We start from the raw sequence: 26,766 nt of genomic DNA, 5'->3' as shown, positions 1-26,766 counted from the left end.
TTATCTCTTCTTCACATCTCTTCTTCTTATATATAAAAATAAAGGCGTTTTCTTTGTAACAACATCACGTATGAATGGTCGGTCGGAATGGAGTGAAATTTGGTATCCGAGGGTTTTTTGGGTCAGAGATGGTTTGTATAATAGTTTCAAGAATCTCACTTTTTATAAAAGGGGGGTCCCCATACAAAATTATCTCTTCACATCTTCTTATATATTAAAATGGAGGCGTTTTCTTTGTAACAACATCACGTATGAATGGTCGGTCGGAATGGAGTGAAATTTGGTATTCGAGGGTTTTTTGGGTCAGAGATGGTTTGTATAATAGTTTCAAGAATCTCACTTTTTATGAAAGGGGGGTCCCCATACAAAATTATCTCTTCACATCTCTTCTTATATATAAAAATGGAGGCGTTTTCTTTGTAACAACATCACGTATGAATGGTCGGTCGGAATAAAGTGAAATTTGGTATCCGAGGGTTTTTTGGGTCAGAGATGGTTTGTATAATAGTTTCAAGAATCTCACTTTTTATAAAAGGGGGGTCCCCATACAAAATTATCTCTTCACATCTTCTTCTCTCTTATATATAAAAATGGAGGCGTTTTCTTTGTAACAACATCACGTATGAATGGTCGGTCGGAATGGAGTGAAATTTGGTATCCGAGGGTTTTTTGGGTCAGAGATGGTTTGTATAATAGTTTCAAGAATCTCACTTTTTATAAAAGGGGGGTCCCCATACAAAATTATCTCTTCACATCTTCTTATATATTAAAATGGAGGCGTTTTCTTTGTAACAACATCACGTATGAATGGTCGGTCGGAATGAAGTGAAATTTGGTATCCGAGGGTTTTTTGGGTCAGAGATGGTTTGTATAATAGTTTCAAGAATTTCACTTTTGATAAAAGGGGGGTCCCCATACAAAATTATCATTTCACATCTTCTTATATATAAAAATGGAGGCGTTTTCTTTGTAACAACATCACGTATGAATGGTCGGTTGGAATGAAGTGAAATTTGGTATCCGAGGGTTTTTGGGTCAGAGATGGTTTGTATAATAGTTTCAAGAATCTCACTTGTGATGAAAGGGGGGTCCCCATACAAAGTTATCTCTTCTTCACATCTCTTCTTATATATAAAAATGGAGGCGTTTTCTTTGTAACAACATCACGTATGAATGGTCGGTCGGAATGAAGTGAAATTTGGTATCCGAGGGTTTTACAAGAAGGTAGTGACTCCAAGTCGCGATGATAAACAACATACGACAGCCAAAGCGCGATCCCGGAGGCTGTACAAGACGATGCTGACGAAGTTTGACTGCGTGGTAATGGACGACGAAAGCTACGTCAAAGCCGACTACAATCAGCTTTCGGGACAGGAGTTTTATACGGCAAAAGGAAGGGGAAAGGTAGCAGATATTTTCAAGCACATGAAACTGTCAAAGCTCGCGAAGAAATATCTGGTTTGGCAAGCCATCTGTACCTGTGGCTTGAAAAGCAGCATTTTCATAGCTTCCGGGACTGTCAACCAAGAAATTTACGTGAAAGAGTGTTTGAATAAACGTCTGCTGCCTTTCCTGAAGAAACACGGTTGTTCCGTACTGTTTTGGCCGGATTTGGCATCTTGCCATTATGGTAAAAAGGCCATGGAGTGGTACGCCGCCAACAACGTGCAGGTGGTTCCCAAGGACAAGAACCCTCCCAATACGCCAGAGCTCCGCCCAATTGAGAAATACTGGGCTATTGTCAAGCGGAACCTAAAGAAGACCAAAAAAATCTGCTAAAGACGAGCAGCAGTTCAGGCAAACTGGCTTTCTGCGGCGAAGAAGGTGGACTAGGTGGCTGTACAAAATCTGATGGCAGGGGTTAAGCGAAAGGCCCGGCAATTCGGATTTGGAAAAGCGGAAGCCTAATTGAATATTTTTCCTGAATTTTATAGGGGAGAGTGGGGTATCATGGGCCACTTTTTTTCTTTGTTTCATAACTTCTTTATTAGAAAAGATTAAATGAAAAAAATAAATGGAATGGTTTTCTACATTTTTAAGGTATCATTAGGTATTTTTTGATATTTTTTAAATACATAAATTTCCCGAGTTTTGATTGTTATAAAAAAAGTTATTTTTTTTAGATTTTGAAAAACTGTGGGGAAACGTGGGCCACCCTTTCCAAATTGACTAGATAACGTGCAAAAATTATGAGTTGACCCGAAACTGAAATTTCATAATTCATTAAGTTATTTTGAAGCGATTTCAGATGAGGAAACTAAAAAGAGAGCTGTGTATGATCGAGTGGATCCTAAAACCTAGCTCGCGAACGTTTAGGCAAAATTCCATATATAGGATTTTGTTCGTCTCTATCGCATTAGAAAAGATGGACAAAACATTATCCATAATTCTTCATTTGGCATAAGAAAACTTAACAAATAGTAATAACGTATTTTAAGTTCTGAACGTGTAAAAAACATCAAAATTTAGGTGGCCCAAGATACCCCACAAAATGTGGCCCACGATTCCCCACAAGCAATGATTTGGAAATTGGTTGCGTTTGTGTGACCTATTCATGTTTCATCAAAAATTCCTTTTCCACATGAAAGAACATGACAAAACCAAGATCAAAAGCGTATGAGCATATTTTTGTTATGTACTTGAGGTATCGCACGGATGCAATTTTGCAGGTGCTTGTTTAATTATGTAAGTACATTTTTCTAGGCTAGTTTCATAAAAGAAGCATACACAGTAAATGAAAATTACCAAGTTCGGTAATTTTTTTACCGAAATCCTAACATGTGTAAATCGTTAAACTGTTCGGTAATTTTTCCGGTAAAAAATAAACGAACATCGGTAAATCGACTCTTCATTTACCGATGTTCGTTTATTTTTTACCGAAAAAATTACCGAACAGTTTAACGATTTACACATGTTAGGATTTCGGTAAAAAAATTACCGAACTCGGTAATTTTCGTTTACTGTGTATGATACGTACATAAGTCAACAACATATAGAAAAACATGCTTACGCAAAGCGACGACGATGACAGTTGGATTGGGATTTTTATCTCAACACACAGCTGAGATATTTGAAGTGGCCCACGTTTCCCCATGGCCCACGTTACCCCACTCTCCCCTACTAATTAAACTTGAGGAAGAAATTTAATTTGATTTTTTAAATAAACGATTTCACCGATTTACACGCGTTTTCCCTTGACCAAATTTTGACCGTATCACCCTTTATATAGTAGGCCTCATGAAATCACTCATGAAAATATACAAGTTGAATCTATAATATCTATAGTTAAATCAACTATACCCTTATAATTGAATCTAAAATATCTATAGTTGGCCTGATGAAATCAATCATAAAAATAAAATTGAACCTATCATAGCTATAGTTAAATCACCTATACCCATATAGTTGAATCTACAATATCTATAGTTGGCCTCATGAAATCGATCATAAAAATAAAATTGAATCTATCTAATCTATAGCTAAATCAACTATACCCTTAAATTTAAATCTACAATATCTATAGTCGGCTTGATGAAATCAATCTTGAAAATTTAATTCAATCTATCATATCAATAGTTAAATCAACTATACCCTCATAGTTGAATCTACAATGTCTATAGTTGTCCTGATGAAATTAATCACAAAAATATAACTGAATCTATCATTTGTACAGCTGAATCAACTAAACCCTTATAGTTGAACGTACTATACTTATTGTTGAATGCAGAAGATCAATCATTCGCTTATAGTTGAATCTTCTTTATTTATTGCCAGGGGCCGAAAACAGCACGAACACAGTAAGTGCAACACATCTGCTGACACGACACATCCAAAATGAAGCTGTGCTGCGTCTGTGTTGATATAATTTTGTTGCATGTCGGCCGCAACACAGCACAGTGCTGTGTGCGACCCAAAATCTGACACAGTTGACTACACAGTTTACATGGTTGCTCCTGCCAGCAACCGAACTGGAAAGAATTTTTTTTCGTTTGCTTTCAAGGTTCCTCCTCAACAGAATGGGAGTGAAGAGCTTCGCCATTGAAAAGACTGAGAAAGGCTGGCCAGTCCAGCACGACGGGCGAAAAAGTAACCTTGCTCGTAAAACACTGTGTTGCGAGCTGAGCACAACTGTGTTATTCTCGACAGTTCTACTCAACCCATGTGGAGCATATCTCCCAGATTTAAGCTTTTTTTACAGATTTAAGCTTTTTTTCTTAAATTTGAACTTTCATCTCCAATGCTCTCAAGGCTAAATAAAGCTAAAATCTGAGGAAAAGAAGCTTAAAAACGAGATTCACTAACATTTAGCAAATAGATGAGTTGGTCACATAGAAAAATCCTATAGCATTGCACCCCCCTGGCTGTGCTATACCGAAGTGGCGCACACAGAAATTTGTGTTGCACGGTATGTTAAGTGTTGTATTTGAGTTTTTTGTTGGACTCTCTTTATTGTTGAATGCATAAAATCAATTAATCATATATAGTTGAATGAATTATATGTATTATTGAATGCACAAAAACAAACAGATTATCAATTATACATATAGTTGAAAGCTTAATATTTATAATTGGTCGAGAATCAATCAGAAACCTGATTGAACATAAGTGGATTATTGTTGTAAATACTATAGATTTCTTTCTGTGTTCGGTTACCCCAAGTGCTGTTACTGTACCGAAGGCACCAAAACTCTACTCTTTATGAATGAGATCCATTGATATCAATCATTAATAGATGTTGCTTTCAGATTTTTTCAACCAACCTGTATACTAGTGTAGAGTTATTTACAAATTTGGCCATCCATGTTCAATCGTTGCACTACTAACATACGAAGCCATACTTACTTGTACAGTTCGGTCGCCATCTTGGTAGCGTCGGCAATGTTCCGGCAGTCCATGAGCCAGAACCGGGCGGATACGGTCGTGGTGAAGGAGACGCAATCGTTGACGAAGGTCAGCGGCGTGGACCCGGTAACGTCCTCCCATTGAGCACGAGTTGTACCACCTAGCAGAAGGTCAACCAATTCCCCATTGAGAGGGCGCGATTGGGAAAAAAATGGGAAGAAGCATAATCGTTCAAGCATTAACCGATCGGTGTCGCACTTACTCGGGGGGTCGATAAAGTAGGTAGTCGTTCAAGAAGACTATGAGAGGATTTAGAACTAAAAACTTGGAGCTTTTGAGAATTCTGCAAGACTTTCGATTATGTATATGCTATATTTATATAAAGGCTAGAAGGCTGAATTGTGTAGCACAACAATGAGTTTACAATATTGAAAGCGTACGAAGGTCGGCTAGAGTTACGGGAGCTTAGCTTTGAATGGTTTTCGGGTCCGGCAGCTCGAGCCGACCTTCGGAAGCGTATTTGTTTGTTTTTGCTGATGGAACCATTTCTTGGGCCTGGTCTAGCTATTGTTTACTACATTTTGTTATCAGAGCTCCCGGAAATGATTCCACCGTTTGTAGGGCTTTATATGAAGAAACCAAAGCATAAGAAAACGTAAATGAAGACAAAACAGAAACTTTAGAAAACTGAGGATGGGCCAATCATATCGTATCGGAAACGGAACTGAGAGTGAAATGAAACTAAAGAAGATAACGGAGCTGTTCGCCGTTGTAGAGAAACGTTTGTGACTTTTGTTGTTTCTTTCTTCTTTTCCTGGTTCGTTGCTTGCTTGCTAGTTTGCTTTGAAACCATTACTATCCACCGGTATGTTGTTTGAAGTTTGAAGGAACAATGAATGATCGATGGCAAGAAGAAATAACACAAGACCATAATAATTCACAAAACAACCGAGGAAAACTTAGAAGACAAAACAGCTGGTAACTCGAAGGAAATCATAAAAGTTACAGATCGAAAGAATTGGCACATGCAAAGATGAGAGGCGCCCGCAACAAAGATTTTCGCTTGGATGAAACTGCAAGGTGCAACTTTGGCTGGATCGAGCGAAAATGTTTCGTTTTGGGAGAGTGTTGTGGATCAATGCTCATCGAGAGAGAGTAGAGGCATTCCAGTTTTCTTCTTCTTATATTCGGGACAGTAAAAGTACACAAACACACGCAGCGATAGAAATAATGAGATAGAATGTTTTTGTTGTTGTAAGATTCGATAATGATATAATGGTTGGGTTTTAGGATGGAGTAAGGTTAGTGGTTAATCTAATTTTCAATTGGTTTTCCTTTAAATGTTTTTGGCTGGCATGTGGAGATTCTACTCGAACTCTTAACAAAGGATAGGTTGCAATAAAATAAAACAAAAGCTGAACGTTAAGAATGGCATTTAATGGTTGAGGAAAAAAGTTAAGTGGAATGATCTGAAGTTAACGAGAGAAAAAATAAATAACAAACTAACAAATGTGTATGTGATGCTGCGGTTTTTGGAGGGTTGCATTGTCAGTGATAAAGTGTATCTCACGCGTGTATGTGTATGTATGTTTTTTTACCGGTTGTGTTGTTGTTGTAGTAGTAGAAATATGGAGCTAAGGAGGTTTTGTTGTCACACAAATTTCGTACTATACTGCCAGATTTTGTTTCGTTTTCTCAAGGAAGTTGAAACTTCCTTAATCTTTAGGAACGGGATACATCGACCGAAGAAGGATTCCAAGGTTTTTAGCAACGGTTTCAGAAAAGTCCCCTTTTGGGCAACTAACGCTCATGTTTAGGTTTTTTTACTTGTCAAACTGATTTTGAGTATTTACTTTCAATCTCGAATCGAAAATAGGACGATGCTCTTTCATTATGATTCTCAGTTGACGTTTTCCCAACTTATTGGTTTCAAAAATAATAGTCAAACTCAATTTTAACTTAATGTGGATAGAGAAACTAAACATAACAAATTTTAAAACTATTAAATAAAAAAAAGAACAATCAGAAGGTAGAAATCAGTTTGGGGTGTGTTATTTTAGTTTTTCAGCCAAGCGTTGGTTAGAACCTTTATTTTTATCGAAATAGTTCTGATTAAAGTTATGGAAAAAATTGAGATCTTAGCTTTGCTGTTATATTTTGCCAACGAATTTATAAAAGTAGAATAAAATATGCATTCTCAAAAATATTTTTAAATTATTAAATTAACAAATAAACAGATGCACGCTAATGCTGGTTTTAATCGAATAGTTTCATGAATAGCCGAAATTGGATTGAGGCGCGAGTTTAGAAATAACAAAATAGTAATAAAAAGTAGCCAGACATAATGCGAAAATCGATTTGGAACGAACGTAAAGTTGGGAACAAAAAAATAACCAAAGATGATGATCCGCTGGTTAGGATGATTGGGAAATTAAAATAATATTTTTTTTTAATTTTTCAAATCTGATTGCCTATTTTGTTATTTGATATATTTTATTGATTGTTCATGAAGACTTTCAATGTTTATTTATGGTAAAACGGCTTTACTCATCTCTTTTTAGATTAGTTTCTGTTTTTGCAATATTCTTCTAAATTTGTTAATCCATTCCAAACGTTATAGTTGTTATAGATTCAGACGATTTTTGACGAAATGAACTGCATTTAAAGTTGTTGTTTTTTTTTAGTAAAACTTTTTTATCAGTTTTTTTGTAAAAATTTCAGCCGTTTGTTAAGGGAAGGTGTGAAAAACAATTATCATTCTTCTGGGAAGCTTTAAATTATTTAAGGTGAGACAGCAAAGTTAAGTGTCAAGTCACCTTACAAATTCTTCATCAATCTTTGATTAACTGTCCTGTCGTAGATTTTTTTGTGCAAAATTAGCACTTTCATATTATTTTTGTCTAAATTCTGTAACTATTATCTGCAATTTCGATGAAGGTACGAGAATATAGCAGTTTTTTTCGAAGAAGATAAAAAGTTCTCACTTTATTTGAACGTATCAGGAACAACGCATTCAGAGTTTTTGTAAAATCGAACTTAGATTCTTGTGAGAAACAATTTAGAGACGCAACCACTTCTGCATGTTACGAACTAACTGTTGAGTCATAAGTAGCGGGAGTTAATTGATGTTTCATTTTCTATAACACGCTCTACACATTTTGTTATGTACTTTGTTCGTAAAGGTTTTTTTTTCATTTGTCTACCGTGGAGGTCGCGGAAGATTTCTTTTCTGAGAGCGCTTCTTTCTGATGCTTGGGCAATATTAAAAATCGAAGATGAAGAGCCAAGTGGGCCATAACAAATCCTTGAGTTAGTTATAACATGATCCCAAGGTTCAGTGATATTCAGCCAAAAAAAACAGACTGACAGATGTAAGTAATCACGAGGGAAGCTATTTTGACCTAAATTGGTAAAACGATAGTGAAAAATGGCTCTGCTTTTATGTATATGCTTTGATATTTCACGCAGTTAGTTTTTTTCAAACTAGACGTAATTTTACACAAAATATAACAGACACCTTAAATTAGTCGCATTACAACAAAAACTAAGAGTGAAGGAATGTGTTGTCAAAAATTGAATGTCGTTCAAGCATTCGAAAAAAGCTTTATGAAACGAAACTCTGTTTTGGAGACTTTATCTTAAACAAACTTGATACGAAAATAGTCCACAGAAGCCAAGTAACACTAAAGGGTAATACGGTCAAAATTTGGTCAATATCAACTTGACGTATTTCTTTCAATTTTGCATTTCAAAAATCTGAACACCCCTCATTTTGAAGGTGTGTGTGTAGAATGTTGCTCCTATTTTGATTTTGGAATTCACTCTTCAGTTGTCAAAATGCCGTCCAAGGAAGAAAAGCAGCGTATCAAAATTTTGCTCGCGCATCGCGAAAATCCGAGCTACTCGCACGCAAAGCTGCCAAAATCGCTGAAAATTTCCAAATCAACCGTTACGAATGTAATTAAAGTGTTTGGGGAACGTTTGTCGACAGCCAGGAAGTCTGGATCGGGGGGAAATCGAAAACCGGTAGCTGCTGAGACGACAAAGAGAGTTGCCGGTAGTTTCAAGCGAAACCCTAACCTCTCTCTCCGAGATGCCGCAAATAAGCTGGAAGTATCGTCTACAACCGTGCATCGAGCCAAAAAACGAGCCGAACTATCGACTTTCAAGAAGGTAGTGACTCCAAATCGCGATGATAAACAAAATTCGACGGCCAAAGCGCGATCCCGGAGGCTGTACACGACGATTCTGACGAAGTTTGACTGCGTGGTAATGGACGACGAAACCTTCATCAAAGCCGACTACAAGCAGCTTTTTATATGGCAGGAGTTTTATATGGCAAAAGGAAGGGGAATGGTATCAGATATTTTCAAGCACATGAAACTGTCAAAGTTCGCGAAGAAATATCTGGTTTGGCAAGCCATCTGTTCCTGTGGCTTGAAAAGCAGCATTTTCATAGCTTCCGGGACTGTCAACCAAGAAATTTACGTGAAAAAGTGTTTGAATAAACGTCTGCTGCCTTTCCTGAAGAAACACGGTTGTTCCGTACTGTTTTGGCCGGATTTGGCATCTTGCCATTACGGCAAAAAGGCCGTGGAGTGGTACGCCGCCAACAACGTGCAGGTGGTTCCCAAGGACAAGAACCCTCCCAACACGCTAGAGCTCCGCCCAATTGAGAAATACTGGGCTATTATCAAGCGGAACCTAAAGAGGACCAAAAAAACTGCTAAGGACGAGCAGCAGTTCAAGGCAGACTGGCTTTCTGCGGCGAAAAAGTGTGGTGGCTGTACAAAATCTGATGACAGGGTTAAGCGTAAGGCCCGGAAATTCGGATTTGGAAAAGCGGAAGCCTAACTGAATATTTGTCCTGAATTTTATACTAAATTAAACGATTTCACCGATTTACACGCGTTTTCCCTTGACCAAATTTTGACCGTATCACCTTTTACACACTAAAGTTTTTTCTCTCATAGTGTGTGTAATAGATAACGTTAAATCAATGTTTCCCGCTACTTATGACTCAGACGTTTATGACCTAAAACGGAAAACATAGTGCCGTTCTCCATTGTAATTATGTCGATTGATATTCCGACATATCTACTGCATTAGGGGATTTTTTTTTATTATCTGACGGGTTTGCGCCGGGGGTATTCAGATTTTCCCCAAAATTGAAAATTTGGTTCATTTTTGCGACTTAAAAACACATGTATTTTTTTCAGATTTCTAACATTTTTATTTTTTGAGTTAGCTTCGGTTAGATTTTTTTGAAAATAAAAAATAACCATTTTTCAAAGCTACATAACTCTGTTGTTTCTCAACGGAAATTATAAAATAGCACATCAAAATGCATTGAAATTTTATAAGCTTTCCAAATAGAATAGTTGAAAAAAATTAAATAATGACCTTCAACATGAAAAGTTGTAAATAAACTTTAAATGGCGTCTAAAAGTACCGTCTGCACCACCGAATATTTTGCAAAAAATACCATTGTATAGCTCGATTCATGATGCAACTTTTATCTGAAGACACCAAAGTGGGCCATTAACACCTTGAAGAGTTATGAAAGAAATAATGACAATAAATCTCTTTTTTTGCATCGAAAACAAACAATGGTCGAACAACTGCACTCACATATGGAGATAGCGCGCACTTCTAACAACATGGAAACAAAAGAACTTATCAAAGCTGGTAAAAACACTATTTTTTCGTCCTTTTCAGACTGCCCTTACTCGCATAACAGTCCCATATGAATTTTCGTCATTTTAGGTCAACATAAGGCTTCAACATAAAAGACTAAAAAAAAGAGGTTTTGTTCTAGAAATTTCGAAAAAAAATATCAATTCTTGGCTGTCCTATATGAAATGTTTCTTTCGGCGAAATAGTCTTTGGTTTATTGCTTTGAATCATTTAAACATTTTTTTAACTCACTTGATGTCGAATGATGCACACTAGTTTTCGAAGGCAGGTCTGACTTTCTTAGGAATGACTTTCTGAGCGAAAAACTATCGGATGCAATAAAAAATCGTAAAAAGATTCAACTTACAATGTGGAATTCATGATATTTTTTTGCAAAAGTATGTTTCTTTTTCTGACAATTGCATTTAGAAGTTCAAAAATGATCAAATTTAAGTCTTAGAAAGTAGCTTGGTGAGAAAAATATATTTTGTATGGGACTGTTATGCTAGTAGATTCGAAAAAGGTTTCAAATATGGTCGATTAACAGTCCCATAATGAATAAAAATGGTGCTCTCGACCTTACCAATAACCCAATTTCGAAAATTTCAGGCCTAACGATTTATCATGACAACCTAGAAACGATTTTCGTCTATGCTGAAAGTGGTGGTCACAATTTAAAAATATATTCCAAAACAGAAAAAGCTGATTGTCTCGCTTGCTTATTTTTGTATATGGGACTGTTATGAAAGAAGGGGCGGTAGATTGTTGCAGCTTAACTGACTTCATGTTATATCCAAAAATCTAATAACGTATTCGTTTATACCCAGTTTTGCACCAGGTCACAACAAGTTATGCACATTTTACTGTCATTTTTAGAAGTTTATGCGCTAAGTTTTGCATCCGTAATTCCCCAGATTTGATTTAAAATGGACGGTGGAACACTGAAGATTCGTGTGTGAGCGATCGAGGTAGCAAAACACTTACGACGAATTATGTTCGCTGTAGTATGGTAAACCTCCAAACTGGGCGAATGTAGAAAACGAATACGGTAAAAGTATCATATTTTCATCATTTTACAGCCTGGCCAGCCCTGAGCTCTTTGATTATTTCTACAACATTTGTGCCACTTTCTCATACTTTTTTGATCAATGGGAAAGGATTTTGGTGTCCAGTGCTTAGCTCCCGATATAAAAACTATGTAAAGCACGTCTATATTTCATTTTTTTAATCACATTTTTGTGAACCCAAACACAGGGACTGAACCTTCTACTATTGGCATTGATTATGCTTCACAATGATCTTTGATCGAAAAATTAATAAGTTATATATCATATGACCAGGTTGTAAAAGCAACATTCCCATTATTAGTTATATCACTTAAACAATACGATACTCAGAATTTTGGTTCAAATTTAAAGTCAGTTTTTCTGCAAACACTCTACAAAGCACGAAAAAGTAGTGTTTTTTACCTGCTTTGGTAAGTTCTTTTGTTTCCATATTGTTAGAAGTGCGCGCTATCTCTATATGTGAGTGCAGTTGTTCGACCATTGTTTGATTTCGATGCAAAAATAGAGATTTATTGTCATTATTTCTTTCATAACTCTTCAAGGTGTTAATGGCCCACTTTGGTGTCTTCAGATGAAAGTTGCATCATGAATCGAGCTATACAATGGTATTTTTTGCAAAATATTCGGTGGTGCAGACGGTACTTTTAGACGCCATTTAAAGTTTATTTACAACTTTTCATGTTGAAGGTCATTATTTAATTTTTTTCAACTATTCTATTTGGAAAGCTGATAAAATTTCAATGCATTTTGATGTGCTATTTTATAATTTCCGTTGAGAAACAACAGAGTTATGTAGCTTTGAAAAATGGTCATTTTTTATTTACAAAAAAATCTAACCGAAGCTAACTCAAAAAATAAAAATGTTAGAAATCTGAAAAAATACATGTGTTTTTAAGTCGCAAAAATGAACCAAATTTTCAATTTTGGGGAAAATCTGAAGACCCCCGGCGCAAATTGTCAGATAATAAAAAAAAATCCCCATTAGTTTTGGCAAGCTTTTCGAGAGCTGATTTGATCCAATCCTAAATCACTTTTAAGGATCAATTTGTTGACTTGCCCTCAGAAAAGTCTATTCGGGGGGGGGGTGTTAAACTGCGATCTACGATTTATTGAGGGAGTGGCGGCTGTAAACATTCGATTGATAGTAACAAGGACCTACTTCGGTATTCAGGAAGACGCGAATCAGGGTTGATTCGAATTCTGAAGACCAAAAAAAAAATCGATACTAGTGATCAGTTATTGTAATAATTACAATCTCATCTCTGTCTAAAATACGTCAACTGGGAAAAGGAAACTTGTAAGAAATTGTAAAGCAGACTGTTGAAGGAAATATTTTGTGATGCTTTCCTTTTGAACCTTAATAATGGCGCCGGCAACGTCCTTGTAATCATAAGATAGGTTTAAAAAGAAAATGATCTGGCAATCCTTTTGTTTTGACAAGTTCTAAGATTTTCCAGTTGAAACCGATCGTCTTGTCCTTCTACTGAATTCTAGTAAAATTTGAAATACAGATGAAAGACATAGTTCAAAGCCAAAACATGGCGAAAGGATTTAAACGAAAATACCAACAATTTTTGTTTGCTTAAAGAGAGCTTACGTGAAATTTTGTCTTATTTTTTACGAATAAAACTTGAAAAAAATCAGATAAGACTTTATATTAGAAATGCTGATCGTTCTCATAAACTTTTTGTTTGATCCAGTTTTTGTTATTGTGAAGTTTGATAAAATTCCCTCTACCTCCATAAATAATTACTATTGACTCAATCTAGGTTGAACATTTAGGAATTTCATATCGGTTGATTTCCTCATTATGTATTGTATACATTTGACGTTTGGGCAGTTTACCTCGCCGTTTTCAAGGAATCTTACATGTTTAGGTTATGAATGATAAAAAAAAAATTAAAATTGAAATTACGAAAATGTTTTAATGTGGTTTTTTAACCAATCTGATGTTCCCCATGATTAAATATCCTTTAAAAATACCGTTAAGATTAACGATCTACATTAGAAAGAGGGAAGTACCGTTTTAAAATAAGTTATTTTCGAAGGACATGGTCTTTTAAGGCGAATAACACTAGGCTAGTTCAAAGGATTTTCCGAAAACAAAAAAGAAAGCGCAGCTTCCGCGTTAGCAAATTTCCCGAAACCAAAAACGTATGGTGAAAAGAGCAAAATAGTTAAATTTATGAGGCAGTTTTTATTTGGTGGGGAGGGGGGTTTCGTTTCCGGATCGTATCGCGCGGTCACGTGGCGGATTTTTTTTTTTTTGGGTTTCGTTAGTCGCTATCGCTTTCGAGAACCTAATTTATGGAGATTGTACTGTCTTACTGTACTGCGATTCGATTGTTTATTATTCTAGAATTTATTTCCTGATTTCGGTTCACGATTGCCTTTACGACTAGTTGGTTAGTTAGTTAGTAGGGAGAGTAGTTAGTTTGATACGTAACGCAACTTAGGATCAATTTATCCGTGCTTTAGTGTGTGTGTTCGTTAATAATATTTTAAGTAGGTGCTGGTGTGGGATTAACAGTATTTATTGATTTTTATTGATATGGGGGGGATAGATAGCGTTAGGCTGGGTCGATTTTTCGATCCTTTTGGTTAAGGCTTGGTTTTCGAATAAATATATCGACAAGTGCGCGTTTTCGGGCCTATGAAGTGACGCTTCGGAGTTGAGCACATTTGGGAATACGTAAATCGGCGCGCTCTAGTTCCAACCATTATTCGGTCGGCTTTATTGGGGGTAGCGAGGGTTAATTATAGAGTTGTAACAGACAAATTTATGCAGATACAATCAAAGAAAAACTGAACTAAAAAGCTTTTCGAGGGTGGTGGAAAAATAACCGAAAGTACGGCAGCGGATCAAGAGAAGAGACAATCCGAGATCGAAACACAACTTAGAAAAAAAACTGATTTGATTTTGGTAACGAAAAAACAAAAAAAAAAAATGTAAAAATTGTAACGAAATTTGAATTGCAGATTGCTTCTCATCAGTTGGATTTAATTTGTAGTTTTGGGTATTAATTTTTGTTGGTTGGTAGTCGTTAGTTCTGTGTTAGTTACCTTTGAGAGATCTTTTCCGAAACACACCTTCATGTGGGTAAATGGAATGCGTGCGGTAACAGGCATATTGTCGGAGTATTAGTACGAAAATGATTTTCCTATTAAGGGGGGAAGTTACTATTTTATGTAGGGAAAAAATAAGGAACTGAAAACAATACAAATAAACTATCGCTTTTGAAGTAAGGGTGAGGTCGGAAGAACTAATGAAATCTCTACGATTGAACTAGAAAACTTAGAAGAAACATTAAACGTGATTTGCCGGAACGAAATTCAAACTCATAAAACTGGGTGTATGTGAATGTGTGTAGGTTAACTATGCCAAACGTTATATGAAATCCAATGGTTTTTTTTTGTTCCAAAAAATGTATGCAAATTGAATTTAAAGATGAAACAATAGGAAACTAAATACATAGATCTGATTTCACTTAAGGTGGTTTTGAAATGATTGACAAGGAATGGAAATTATGCGAATGTATGTTGTACAACGGAAAATAATGACACTTGTATGAGCACGCACACACTTAAACATCCCACCCCATTCGTGTCGGGCCGGGGTCGGTAAAACTTTCGAAGAAATAAAACTTTTGCTGAATAAAAATGGCGGAACATAGAATTCTCTTTTGGTGATCTGTTTTTTTTTTTTTGTTTCTTCAAAACGTTGACCTGAACAGGTGTTTTTTTTTTGTACAAGAAAGTACCGAAACAATGAGCACTTGTTCGAATGAATATACAGGTAACAGAAAAGTTTTGAAAAAAAAAGAGAACAGACAGAGAACCATCTTGGAGATAGAGTACAAAAAATACCAAGAAGGAGACAGACAAACAGGGAGAGAGAAGTAGTAGAGATAGTTTTTTTTTCTATTTGAGGAGAATAGATAGATATAAACAACCGAAAAAAGGAGGTTTGACAAAATCAAGGTGTAGGTACAGAGAATTAGCTGAGAATGATGCTGAAAGAGGGGAACATTGGCGTACGTACCGGTGATGGAGCACAGCAACCGGAGTGTGGGGGCACTGCCCGAATACTGGTTGATCATGCCCTGGCTGTGGGCACGTGGTGCCGGCATGCTGAGGGTGATGGCTTTGTGGAACTTCCGGCGCCGGGGTTCCACCGTTACGACCGGGGAAACGGCCACGCCACGACCTAAGAGCTTAGCCGTTAGTTCCGGGTCGATTGGTTGGGCCTGTTAAAAAAAACGACAGATCATGGATTAAATATTTTTCTTTAATTTTTTTTTATTCCTTCAATTCCTCCGTTTAGCTGTTAATTTTAATGAGTTTTCTTTGTTTATATTTTGATGGTATTCAAACAGAATTCTTTTCCAACTTACCTGATACCAGGTGATTTTTTATTTTGATTTCAGAATTTCTGTTTCCGTTAAGGTTTTTTTTTTCAAATATATTTGTTAGTGTTGCATGAGTTCGCATGAAGGTAATATGAGACTTTGAGGTGTTCAAAATAAGCATCATAATGAGGCGTTTCATCAATAACTTCTTTGATTGGCGGCCAATTTCTTTTGAATATGAACGAGCCTTTGCCGTATCTGATTGTTTTGCAACAACTTCCGTAGGGAAGAACTTGATCCTCTATTCTTGTTTCTTTCATGCTTTTAAAATAGCTCACTGTCAAAAATGAAGTCAGAATATGATCTTGGAGATGCATTAGTAGCATTTTCGTGGAGCAATAAAAATATTGATTTTTTTCACATTTTCAAAGGTTATGGAAAGTATTAGAGAAACATGTGCTATCAAAGAGAGAAAGAACATAAGCTGTAAATATCATGAATTTTTCGAAAAAGATACAACAGCTCACTGACGGGACTTGAACTCGCAATTTCCGCTTCAGTACAACGGCGCGTTAGTCAATTACACCACGGCTCCAGCATGCGTACATCAACTACTGGATGTTCTATGTCTATCGATACACTTCATGTATATCTCGCAACTCGCGTGTTCTTTGACCACTATTGATCTCTCTGTTGTTTCTCTATCACCATCCATCGACTCTCTAAAACGTCCAGCTTGTTATAAAGAGTTTCGCTATATCTAAGATAAAGATTGTAGTTTGAATCAATGTTCCGAAAATCACGCAATTCTCATGAGCGACACTGAAACGTTTTTAACAGCGAGAGCAAACCCGAATTTGTCGGTTGGTCTCACTTCCAATCAGAGATGCCAATGTGTCTGATTGTTCAGGATTTGCCTGACTTTTCGAGGCTCAGGTTGACAACCTGGTATTTTCCTGATTTTTTGAAAATAAGCCTGATTTTGCCTGATTTTTGTGAATGTGTTGAAAATGGGCAGTATGAAACTGCAAAGATATCATTGATGTAGGGAAAATGTTGAGGAAGACAAAAAAAAGTCATCACTACGAGTGAAATTTCCGTTGCTATGATTACTTTGACGTAGCCTGATTTTTATTTTCATCAGTTCCCGATTTTTGAAAAAAAAAAATGTTGGCAACCAACGGGGCAAAGATTGTGCTTGGCAGCGCTGCTCCGAGAATCAAAGAAATAAGATTTGAAAGAGAGGCGTTCCTCCTCCACTGCCGTATTATGACGAAGTGACGTATAAACCATTTTGTGTTTTCGCCAAGAAAAGCGATTTTCGCTTTTAGCTTAACATTCATTACTCCAGGATTTTTAACGAATTATAATCTGTACAATCTTTTCTAAAATGTATCTTCAATATAGCCTTTCGGATTAAAACTCCTTACTTTGCTTACATAAGTTTTAAATACACATTAGTCATTTCGGCGTTTGTTTGGTTTTAACTATTATACTCCGAAGTGTCTAATGTCCTACTAACTCTGGTAGTTAGTAGGCGAAGCTCCCGAATCAATGAAATTAAACAATATATTTCATTAAAATGGCCAGTGTGTTGGAACTTATTCAAGCATATTCGAGCGAAGAGATAGGTATTTTTGGAGAGATAGGAGAGTTTGAAGAGATGTTGGGATGGGAACAATAAATGAAAAATGAAATATTTCATCGATAAGAAAAATAACTATATTCCAACTTAAAATTGGTTTGAATTTTCACCAGCTGCAAACTTACCTAAACAAAAAAAAAACAGGCTGCAAAAACGCGAAAAAAATATGCCAGGGCGATGAGTCATGCACTTAACAACAAAGATTTTTGGGAGATACTCGATGGTAGAATGTATTGTGAGAATTTTAACTAATTAAAATTTTGCTTTCATACCATTAACAAATTTATCCTAATTTATGCACAAAATTTCATTTTAATTTAAAACTGACAATGTTTTATATATCAGATCATTGCGCACTAACGAATGATTTTAACCCTTCCTTTCATGATATTTTGCATTTTCCATAAAAACCCATTAAGAAAATAATATTTAAAATTTTTTTGATTTTTGCAAATTTGTTTCTTTTATTCCATCATCAAACAACTCCATACTCAAAATACTTCTACGTGAAATTGATTCGCTGGAAAATGTAAAAACCTATTTTCTGAAAATATATAAATTTGTATAAATTTACCTATCAAATTTGATAAAAAAATCGCTTAAAAATTAAATTTACAATTATTATTATTATCCGTATCTCTTCCATGGATTAACAGTGTTAGATCTAAAATCGAATAATCACTGTGGAATTGTTTGCCATAAAATTTTATTTTCTCATTCTTTGCGTTCCTTTTTGCTTCCGTGCCACCGTCATCAATTTGTACTACCTAGCGATCATTAAAGACAGAATAGAAAAGTTGACAGAAACACGATCACGCGTTTTTCTATCCGCTCCCGAAAATTGCTGAAAATTACAGTTTTTAAACCCGTGACTCGTCCCCGAAAGTGGTGCAATCGATTATTAAGCCATCCCTTTACGATCACATAGTGAATCCCGTGCATTCTAGTGGACATTTCCCGGTTAAATACCCGTCACTTAATTTGACAAACCTGACTAGATTTGGTTCCCGTTGGTAGTGCGATCATCTGCCCGCCCCGCAATCCGAGTGATAAAGAGACCCCGAGTGCCCATCCCGACAACCCGCAAACCGTAACCCCGTCCCGAACATTGGTGCCGTGACCAGGATCACGACCCGTCCCGCTGCGAAACCTCGTGTCATCATCATAACCTCACAATTGAGGTTGGCGAAATACTTTTGCCGTTTGTTCCGGATAATTTTATTGAAGCCAAAGGCCTCATTTGAAGAGGTACCAGGTGAGTACCTCTCCAATCCAATACCATCCCCTTTTGCGGTACTTCTTGGTCTTTTTTCGACCCTTTTAGTTGACCAGCTTCGATTCAACTTTCCTGCTACCGGATAATCGTCGGCAGAATGGTTGACGACAAGAAGCTGAAGTCCAGGAAGCTGAAAAGGGCGAATATCATTGCCGGAATCAACCGCATGGAACAGTTCCTGCATCAATACGTCGAGGACCAACACCAAGGGGAAGTTCGATACCGCTTGGAGCGTCTCGAGAAACTGTGGGAATCGTTCGACGAAGTGCAGGCGGACTGCGAGGAGCTTGACGAGGAGGAGAATGCGGAAACTAAAAAATTGGAGATCCGAAGCAAAACCGAATCAATTTATTTCCGGGTCAAAGCTGGTCTAGCTTCCAAGATCCCGGAATCGTTTGGGCCCACCGCATCGACGTCCTATGCTGCAAATGAAACATCCGCCCCCGCCCATCTTGCGAACATCAAACTCCCGACGATCACGCTACCCGAATTTGATGGCGATTTCAATCAGTGGCTGACGTTCCACGACACGTTTGTGTCGATGACATTGCTCCATGCGCCACCATTCGATGATTCACTTCGGTCAAGCTGAATCCACCCGTGCTGCTGCTGATCCCCCGTCCCGCCCCGAGAATGTCAACTCATTTGCCGTCGCAATCACCCCACAACCTACTGTGTCATCGAATCCCGTCGTGAGACCATCCCGTGAGAGTGTGCTGCTACCCACAGTAGTGCTAATCGTCGTCGACGCCTATGGTCATCAACACTTAGCCCGTGCCTTGCTGGACACAGGTTCTCAACCGAACGTCATCAGCGAGAGACTGTGTCAGCAACTGCGTTTGTCCCGTAAGGTAGTTAACATCGACGTGCGAGGTGTAGATGGTACCGCAACAAGTGCGAAGTTTGAAGTGCAAGCCGAAATAAGATCTCGGGTGAGCGATTTCTCCGAGATGCTCGATTTCCTCGTCTTTCGGAAGGTAACCAGTGACGCCCCCGCAATTCCCTTCTCGGTTGCCCAATGGAACATCCCAAAAAACATCGCTCTCGCTGACTCGGATTTTAGCACACCGCGAAAGATCGACATGATAATTGGCGCTGCTCATTTCTACGCTTATCTGAAGCCTGGTCGCCTCCAGCTTGCGGCAAATGGTCCTTTGCTGGCCGAAACAGTGTTCGGTTGGCTGGCAACTGGAAAGTGCGACATGAAAGCCGAAGAAGCCAAACAAAAATCTATGGCAACTTGTCATGTGGCGACAGTTGTTCCCGTAGAAGAACTACTTTCCCGTTTTTGGAAGATAGAAGATGTTGGTGGATCAGACTATTCTATCGATGAGCAGAGCTGCGAGAATTACTACCGATATACAACCGATCGTGACTCTTCTGGGCGCTACATTGTGCGCGTCCCGAAGCACCCCGAATTCGAGCAGATGGTGGGAGAATCCAAAGGTGCTGCTCTCCGTCGGTTTGCCTGGCTCGAGCGGAGGCTGGAGAAGGACGCCGATCTCAAGAGTCAGTATCATGACTTCATGAGAGAATACATCGATCTTGGCCATATGGATCTGGTTCCCCCCGAATCGGAAAACGTTAAATCATGCTATCTCCCTCACCACCCCGTCGTGAAGGAGTCCAGTTCGACGACGAAAGTGCGAGTCGTGTTCGACGGCTCAGCCAAAACCAGCACCGGCCATTCGCTGAACGACTCTCTTCTTGTTGGCCCAGTCGTGCAAGACGAGCTGTTGACGATCATCATCCGATTCCGAAAATACCCGATAGCGTTGGTGGCGGACATAGCCAAAATGTATCGCTAAATTGTGGTGCACCCATCGGACCGATGCTTTCAGCGCATTCTGTGGCGCTTCAATCCCGACGAACCTGTTCGATCGTACGAGCTCCGCACCGTCACCTACGGTCTCGCCCCGTCTTCATTTTTGGCAACAAGAACTTTGTTGCAGTTGGTAGAAGATGAAGGCCGTCAGTTCCCAAACGCCTCCGCTGCTGTACGAAAAAGTGTGTATGTGGATGATTTGATTGCGGGCGCCAGCAGCGTCGAGGCCGCCGTCGCTCTCCGCACTGAGCTCGATCAATTAATGCTTCGTGGTGGATTTTGTTTCCGAAAGTGGTGCTCAAACTCTCTGAAAGTTCTCGCCGATGTTCCATCAGAGCTACTGGGCACACAATCATCGCTGAAGTTCGACCCTGAGGAGACGATCAAAACTCTCGGCATATGCTGGGAGCCCGAAGCTGATATTTTCCGATTCGACGTCAATGTTTCCCCGATTGATCAACCCCCGACAAAGAGGAGCATTCTTTCAGCCATCGCTAAACTGTACGACCCGCTTGGTTTAATAGCTCCCGTGGTGGTCGAAGCTAAGATTCTGATGCAGCATATCTGGTTGCTTGGCCTGGATTGGAACGAGGAAGTTACCCCGGAGTTGCGCATCAAATGGACCGATTTTTGCGAGCAGCTCCCCCATCTGCTGGAATTGCGAATCGACCGATTTGCTTTTGCCCACCAATTCCGCGACGCCCAGCTGCACTGCTTTGTCGACGCTTCAGAAGCAGCTTACGGGGCCTGCATTTATGCCCGCTCCGAAGCCCCCGATGGTACCGTTCAAGTGCACCTGTTGGCGTCGAAATCAAAAGTTGCCCCTCTCTCGCCAATTAGTATACCACGGTTAGAGCTCTGCGCCGCTCTTCTCGGCTCCCGTCTGTATACAAGAATAATCGCATCGTTGGACGTTGAATTTTCGTCGTGTTTTTTCTGGTCCGACTCTATGGTTGTGCTACAGTGGATGAAATCGCCGCCCCGAACGTGGAAAACTTTCGTAGCAAACCGTATCGCCGAAATTCAACATTCCACCCATGGTTCCCAATGGCTGCACGTTGCTGGTAAGCAAAATCCCGCCGACATCGTATCCCGAGGAGTATCAGCCGAACAGCTGATCCAAAGCGAGCTATGGAAACACGGTCCTGCTTGGCTTTCCGATCCCGTATCAACTTGGCCAAAACAATCCCTACCCGCTGTGCTTCCCCCCGAAGAAATCGAACAGAAAAAGACGACCATTCTGAGTGCTGTGATTGCGCCGCCCAACATGTTCGATAAGTTTTCGTCGTATCAAGAGCTGCTGCGCACAGTTGCTTACTGTTTGCGCTTTTTCAACAACGCCCATCCCCGAAAGCAGCCCGTTTCCGATCCGGTGCCCGCCGTGTGTGAGCTCCAACGAGCAAAGCTTTCTCTCACAAAGCTCGTTCAAGCTGACACTTTTCCCGAAGAACTTCAAGCGCTGAGAAAGGGGCAGCCAGTCCAAGCAAAATCTCAACTTCGTTTGCTTTCACCCTTTCTCGATTCCGAAGGCCTGATTCGCGTTGGTGGCCGGCTGAGGCTTTCCGATGCACCGTACGACATCAAGCACCCCATCGTCATTCCTGGTTTCCATCGCTTTACCAAAATGTTGCTGGAATTCCATCACAGAAAACTCCTCCATGGCGGCATAATGGCGACTCTGTCTGTGGTGCGAGACGAATTCTGGCCGCTAAGCGGTCGGCGAGCCGTCAGAAGTGTGGTTCGAAGCTGTCTTCGCTGCTGTAGAGCCAATCCCCATCCTATCCAGCAGCCCATTGGCCAGCTTCCCGTTTCCCGAGTAACCGCAAATGAAGCATTCGCTTGTACGGGTGTTGATTATTGCGGTCCATTATTTTTGAAACCAACTCATCGAAAAGGTGCATCCCGCAAGTGCTACGTTGCAGTTTTCGTTTGTCTGAGTACAAAAGCCGTTCACTTAGAGCTAGTGAGTGACCTGACCACCAACGCGTTCCTGATGGCACTGAACCGATTTATTGCGAGGAGGAACAAGCCGAATCATCTGTACTCAGACAACGGAACCAATTTCATCGGCGCCAAAAATGCACTTCACCAACTGTACACCATGCTGCAGTCTGAATCAGACTGCGATCAAATCTCCCGACACTTGGCTGAAGACAACATCCAGTGGCACCTCATCCCGCCCCGTGCTCCCAACTTCGGCGGCCTCTGGGAGGCCGCAGTTAAGGTCGCCAAAACCCATCTCGTACGCCAGCTTGGTGCCTCTCTTCTCAGCTATGAGGAGCTGACCACTGTGTTGACCACCATCGAAGGTTGTATGAACTCCCGCCCGTTAACAGCTCTTTCTGAGGACCCGAACGACCTCCAAGCCCTTACGCCCGCGCACTTTTTGGTGCGTAAATCGATGAGCCCGCTTCCCGAACCCGACGTGCGTGACATCCCGATGAACCGACTCAGCCGCTATCAGCTGCTGCAACAGTATTGGCAGAATTTTTGGCATCGATGGCGAAACGAATACCTGAAGGAGTTGCAAACCCAGCAGTCTGCCAACCCAAAGCGATATCAGCTGAAGACCGGTCAAGTGGTGATCCTGAAGGACGAATCGCTCCCTCCTACGCGTTGGCCGCTGGCGCGTATCCTGGAGATCTTCCCCGGACCCGATGGAGTTTCCCGAGTGGCTACTCTTCGAACATCGAGTGGAATCCTGAAGCGAGCTGTATGTAAAATTTGCCCATTACCATGTATGTTTGAAGAGGAAAATGTTAACTAGTTTGAAATATGATTAATTTCAAAGGTGGCCGGAAATGTTAGATCTAAAATCGAATAATCACTGTGGAATTGTTTGCCATAAAATTTTATTTTCTCATTCTTTGCGTTCCTTTTTGCTTCCGTGCCACCGTCATCAATTTGTACTACCTAGCGATCATTAAAGACAGAATAGAAAAGTTGACAGAAACACGATCACGCGTTTTTCTATCCGCTCCCGAAAATTGCTGAAAATTACAGTTTTTAAACCCGTGACTCGTCCCCGAAAGTGGTGCAATCGATTATTAAGCCATCCCTTTACGATCACATAGTGAATCCCGTGCATTCTAGTGGACATTTCCCGGTTAAATACCCGTCACTTAATTTGACAAACCTGACTAGATTTGGTTCCCGTTGGTAGTGCGATCATCTGCCCGCCCCGCAATCCGAGTGATAAAGAGACCCCGAGTGCCCATCCCGACAACCCGCAAACCGTAACCCCGTCCCGAACAAACAGATATTAGTCACATCGGCGTCAAAATGGCACATTTGTCACTTCGTTTTTCTTAATTAACTCAAAAACGACATGGAATATCAACAAAAAATTTTAGAGCATTTGAGAGCTTTTAGAAAACTGCATAAAACGACGTCAAAAAGTCAAAAACTATAAAAATGGATGTTCTTCACTTCGTCATATCACGGCAGTCCAGTTGGGTTTCTCAACTGAGTGAGGAGCTACCTGATTTTCAGTTTCTTGTTTCACTCAATCACTTTTCTTGCTCACTCACTCACTCGATCACTGATCGATGATCGAATGCTATCTGCCTGATTTATCTTGCTTTGTTTTTGCTGTTACTTTTTAAGTAATAGCCATTTAAGCACACAGGCAGTATGTTTGTATGTATGTGTCTGCCGGTATGGAAGAAAGTACGCAAGCAGTATGGACCGATGCAAGGCCGCATTGATTGAATTCGAGTGAGTGAGTGAGTGGCTTTTCGAATTAAATCATGTATCCAGGATTGCCGACATTTTTTTTCAGAAATTTAGGGAACCTTGGGTGTAAAAATCAGGGTAAAACAGGCTCCGATAAAATCAACGACCTGAACACTATTTTTGTCTTTTTTAAAAAAAAAGGTTTGATTTAGTTATCAATTTGATTTAGTTGATCAATCATGGTGATATAAACTATCGATCTAGCTCGTAAGTTCATTTGTGCCTGCGTGTGTATTTTGTGCAAATCTTTTAAGCAACTGGGGTTAACAATTTTTATTTAATGAGTCTCTACTTATAAGATTTTTACAACTTTTTCACGGGATTTCACGGGCTGAAGAAATAAAGTATAGGAATATCAATTCTGCTTTACGGTAGAATCTGTAACAACAAATAGTTTCATGAATCTGAATGTAAAGAAAGGTCCTTCATGAAAAAGGTACCCTTCAAACAATTAAAAAAAGTGAGAAAAACAGAACTGTATCCTATTCATTCTTCTGTGACAAAGACTAATTTGATTTATTTTATTTATTTTCACCTCAATTTTTAAAGAATTCTTAGCTGAAATATTGCACAGTTCTCTGAAGATATTTTCATCAAGTATGTACGATGTCTGTTATCAGTGTAAGAAACGTTAGTCATCCTTAAATTTCTCATTGTTTATTTGTTTTATATTCATTCAGTAACGTAGGAATTCTATTCTTATAAATTGTTACATTTTGCTTTGAAGTATGTGATGTACGCATAAAGGATTTGACTTTTATACAATTTTAAACTAAAACATCAAAAATTAACTTTGAAAAAGGAAGAGAATTTGTTTACGGTTCAAAAGTTTTTAATGGGATTCGAACTCGAAATTTCGGATTATTCCGGTTTCTGAACTGGAATTATTTTTAAAGCTCGATCAAATTAAAAATTCTATTTTTAAACAAAATTTAGATTATAAATAGTTAGCCTGTTAATTCGATATATACAGTTTAGTCTGCCCTCTAAATGCTTTGAGCGATTGACCTTTATGAATGCAATAGATACAAGTAAAGAAACATAAAAGGTGTGATTTGGTGAATGTAATCGGCTCAAGCAGATAAGTATAACTGAAACGATTTCAGGTAAAGCAATAAGCAGAAACACACATCTCAATTTAAAATGGACTGCATACTTCTTATCAAAATATAAAACATGTAAAACATATATTTGTCCGTAAAAAATAAAAAATCAGGCTTATTCCCAATAATCAGGAAAAAAAACGGAGGCTTATCAGGATGGACCTCCAAAAATCAGGCAATCCTGAAAAATCAGGCACATTGCCAACCCTGCATGTATCAGTGAGTATCTCACTCACTTCTAAAACGCCAGGTAGTGAGCTTGGGTGATACGAATCAGCTCTCGCTTGTGAATCTTGTTTACATTGATCTCGTATTGGAATTGGGCCTGCTAAAAAAAATAAAGCTTGCTCTTTACTCTTACACAGATTTCCATAAGAATGACAGCTAGTCGGAGTGAATTTGGAGTGATGGCTATTGCTTTTTATGTTTAACACATGAGAAATCGTATACCGGGATTGCGAGCGTGCCCATCGCCAATTGTCGCTCCAGGGAACTACAGGCAGCAGTATTCAGCTTTGAGTTTTTCCAACTGAAAACGTATCATGAGCGTTTCTTCCGAGTGATTTTCGGAACTCTGGTTTGAATGAATTTTAAATTTACTTACATACAAGTACTTGTACATATGAAGCCACATATATAGGAAATGTCAAATTGACTCAGGTAAAGGTGCGCTAACATAAGGCAACAAAATTTAAATTTGAAAAATACAGTAGTTTTTCGATTTTATCACGGTCAAAAAAAATTTCACCGTGAATATGGCGAAACCGTGAATTTGGCGAAACTAAAAATAGAAGTAGAAAAAAGTATTTTTACTGTCTTTAATCAATAATTTATTATGTTTTCGGTTGTGGAGACGTTTTGTATCAATAAATTTTGATGATAAGGCGTAATTATCAAAGATTACTAAACAAAAAGGATCGTTTTCAGTTCAAATTATTCTTCTCTAAAGCAAATTTTTAGGTTTTTCTTGAAATAAAACTATGTTGTATATCCATTAGATAGTCTACATGTAACTAAAGTGAACTATTTTGTTTTTATGGAAATTTAACAGTCGTTTTCTCTTATTTCGACTTTGAAAAAAAGTTCAAAGAAATTAGCATCAAAAAAATTTTTCCTGCTAATTTCAAATTTCAATATTTTAATCTTAACACCTTTGATGAACTTAAAAGTATATTTATTCGAAAAATATTTAAAAATTGGCTCAACTTAGACTTTTACAGTGTGTTTCTCGAAATTTGTTTTATGGAC

The 26,766-nt window shown here is 38.7% G+C and overlaps 1 protein-coding gene across 8 annotated transcripts in view; it reads right to left on the bottom strand.

Annotated features, from left to right (window-relative positions):
- Positions 1-4,838: 4,838 nt before the first annotated feature.
- Positions 4,839-26,766, bottom strand: part of LOC129757215 (ankyrin-3-like) — a 255,433-nt gene continuing 233,505 nt past the window's right edge. For all 8 annotated transcript variants that reach the window (XM_055754349.1, XM_055754350.1, XM_055754352.1 and 5 more), the window contains 2 exons: positions 15,628-15,832; positions 4,839-5,002 (listed from right to left, as the gene is read on the bottom strand). In XM_055754349.1, the coding sequence (XP_055610324.1) occupies positions 4,839-5,002; positions 15,628-15,832 (369 nt within the window). The remainder of the gene's footprint in view (positions 5,003-15,627; positions 15,833-26,766) is intronic.

Source organism: Uranotaenia lowii, chromosome 3 (genome assembly GCF_029784155.1).
Source record: "Uranotaenia lowii strain MFRU-FL chromosome 3, ASM2978415v1, whole genome shotgun sequence".
Classification (NCBI taxonomy): domain Eukaryota; kingdom Metazoa; phylum Arthropoda; class Insecta; order Diptera; family Culicidae; genus Uranotaenia; species Uranotaenia lowii.
The sequence above is the reverse complement of the archived record's forward strand: the minus strand, read 5'-3'. Positions and strand labels throughout refer to the sequence as shown.